At 49.0% G+C, this 2,690-nt stretch overlaps 1 protein-coding gene across 1 annotated transcript; it reads right to left on the bottom strand.

Annotated features, from left to right (window-relative positions):
* Window positions 1–1,013: 1,013 nt before the first annotated feature.
* On the bottom strand, window positions 1,014–2,386 carry MIND_01164300 (DDE Tnp4 domain-containing protein; the record flags this gene model as incomplete). The annotated part of the gene is made up of 2 exons (XM_037368163.1): window positions 1,014–1,559; window positions 1,604–2,386. The coding sequence occupies 2 exons, from the start codon at window positions 2,384–2,386 to the stop codon at window positions 1,014–1,016; spliced, it is 1,329 nt and encodes a 442-aa protein (XP_037215089.1).
* Window positions 2,387–2,690: the final 304 nt, after the last annotated feature.

Below are 2,690 nucleotides of genomic sequence, written 5' to 3'. Positions count from 1 at the left end.
CAGACTTACAAGCTACAGCCTTGCAGATACCTTCAAAAAGCACATGAAGAGGCTGAAGAAGACTGGTGAAGGCCTTACTGAGGACGACTCCCAGTGGCACTACATCGAGGCTGATGGCCCCCACCACGACACGCCCCAGGATGCATGCAACATTTGGGATGCTATCAAGGCCGACTTTCCCTTCTTCCCCGACCTCTATCGCTTATGGTCAACTCGTCCTAACCTTGTCCCCATCTGCGCAACCACTGGGATAACACCTTCTGGCCGCCAGCGAACAACTATCATCCAAGCGGAGCGCCCAGCAGTGTCGCAAACAGAAACTAAATCGTCAAGTCAAGATATGCCCGAGATAGGTGCTTCTCTATCTGACTGGCTCGAGAACGAACCCCCGGTTGGTCTTGCTGACTGGGATGGGTCACAGTCGTCAGGTGGAGGAGCGGATTGGGGGTTGTCGCAGCCTTTCAGTGACTGGAGCCAGTCACAACCAAGCAACACAGACTTTAAGCCTGAACTTCCACCATATATGCGACTTCCCGAAACTCCCAAAACGCCAGAGATCGCGCAGCCACCACATCGAGTTTTCACAAACGTTACCAACACTCCGACTCCCGTTCCACCTGCTGTGACGCCACGAAGCGGCCCTCGGGAAAGCACACTTGTCCGTGCTTCTTCGCTAACCACTGTTCCTAAGAAACGGGGTTTCGAGGAAGAGATTATGGACATGACTAAGACGACACTTGCGGCCTTCGAAAAACAGCAACGCGAAGCTGATCAACACAAACGACGCAAACTGGACATTCAACAACGTAAACTTGTGTTCGAAGAATTCAAGGTACATCTTCTTTGACTTTTTGTGCTGGATTTACGATATTTTAGGCTGGTGTCTGGACACGAGAAGAGTATTTGGAAAAGATTGCCGCTCTAGATGGTACATCTACCCATGCTTCTGACTAAATCTACTCTTTAGTTAAACAACCTATTTCATGTATATTTGTTTTTTACTACTATACTTTTTAATGACGATGAAATGTGTTGACCTCATCAACGAGACACTGGCGCTTTGCCTCACCCTCAACAAGGTCATTCCCCATTGCCATGTCCTCCTGCTCGTCATTACCGCCACCCTGTAGAATAAAGGGATCGTGTTCTGGTATGCCTTCAAGCTCAACAACAATATTGTGAAGGATGATTCCAATCGTGATCCACCGACATGCCCGAACGTGGTGTCGATTTTTGGCAATGCTTTGTCGCAGGCCTTTGAATGATTGCCACCGGCCTTTGAGGGCACCCATGCAGTGCTCAGAACGAACACGAAGATGAGATAATGTCAAGCAGAATAGGTGGTTTTCGGGAAGATCTGCAGCGGGACTCCGAAACATGGGAATCATATGTTCGGAGAGAGCATATGCAGAGTCACCAAATCCATGTTCGTCTCCTTCAAACAGAAGTTCAGGGTGTTTTCGTGCTGCCGTATATTCAAAAGCTGATGCATCATGAGCAGAGCCTGTAAACCCATGCGAATAGTCGACAATTCGTAGGTTTGAAGGCACATTGCCAATCTGCTATAAATCAGAGCTGTATGAATAGAAAGAGTTAAGCGTACCTGCACATTCAGCCCGTAGTTGCTTTTCCGCGTGAAATAGGCTTGACCATTTAGTGTGGGCTTCTCGGACAATGGTACAATTGTACCATCGTACATGATATACCCCTCTCGCCATGACCCATGGAAGCCCAGATGTCGGTCAATCCAGCTCTTCTCAATCTCCTTCTCATCCCGTGTGAGTGGACGCACAAAGATCGGATGCAAACGTTCAATCGCATCAAAGCAACGGTTGGTGAAGAGGGGAACGGATCCGTGGCCCACACCGGCAAAACGTGCAATATCTTCAATTGAGCCACCATTCCCAAACCGACCCAGCCGATAGAGTGTTATTGCGAGTTGATGGTCGACAGGTGTTTGCTCATTCGGGGAGTTGTTTTGGAAGACAGGATCATTTTCAATCATAGCAACGATTGAGCTGAAGACATAGGGCGATACGCGCACCATGTTCACAAAGCGTTCGTGATCTTGGGGACTCTGCGAGAAGGCAGTGAGAAGTTCAAGTTGGCCCATCTTGATAATATTGTGGCGCGGAGTAAGATATCGAGTGGAAGTAACCCGGTGGATGATAGCTGTGGTGTCAAGGAGAGCCTGCAAAGTATGCAGCATGGTCAGATGTATGTTCCCTGCAGCATCTGAGCTATCACTGGAGTTGTTATCAGAGTCATCAGACTCGGAGTCACTGTCACCAAGGGATGCTCGCCATGCACCGATGCAGAGCAATCGTAGCTGGAATTGGTATAGGATTGCGCGCCGAATCATCTCGCGCTGAGTGGGCGGCGCCATCGGTGTAGTGAGGCAAGCAATAAATGATAATCTGATCTGGGAGATGAATCACAGATTGCCTAATTTGGCTGATAATTGTCCTTGCAGCTTAGATGTTGCGCCAGATGCACAAGGATACATAGTTTGTATGTCAATAAGTATTCTAACGCTAGAAAGGGCGTGACAACTAAGTAAAATGATCCTCTGATCTTTTACCTGGTTGCCGCGCCAGCCGGGCAACCGACCGACCAACCGACCGTCTCATCGTGACCGTGCCTAGTATCTTTACTGCCAGCAAAGGTGAGGCCATCGCGGGTGTCGTTGT

Source organism: Mycena indigotica (assembly GCF_014461135.1).
Source record: "Mycena indigotica strain 171206Taipei chromosome Unknown Mind.scaff0011, whole genome shotgun sequence".
Lineage (NCBI taxonomy): Eukaryota > Fungi > Basidiomycota > Agaricomycetes > Agaricales > Mycenaceae > Mycena > Mycena indigotica.
The sequence above is the reverse complement of the archived record's forward strand: the minus strand, read 5'-3'. Positions and strand labels throughout refer to the sequence as shown.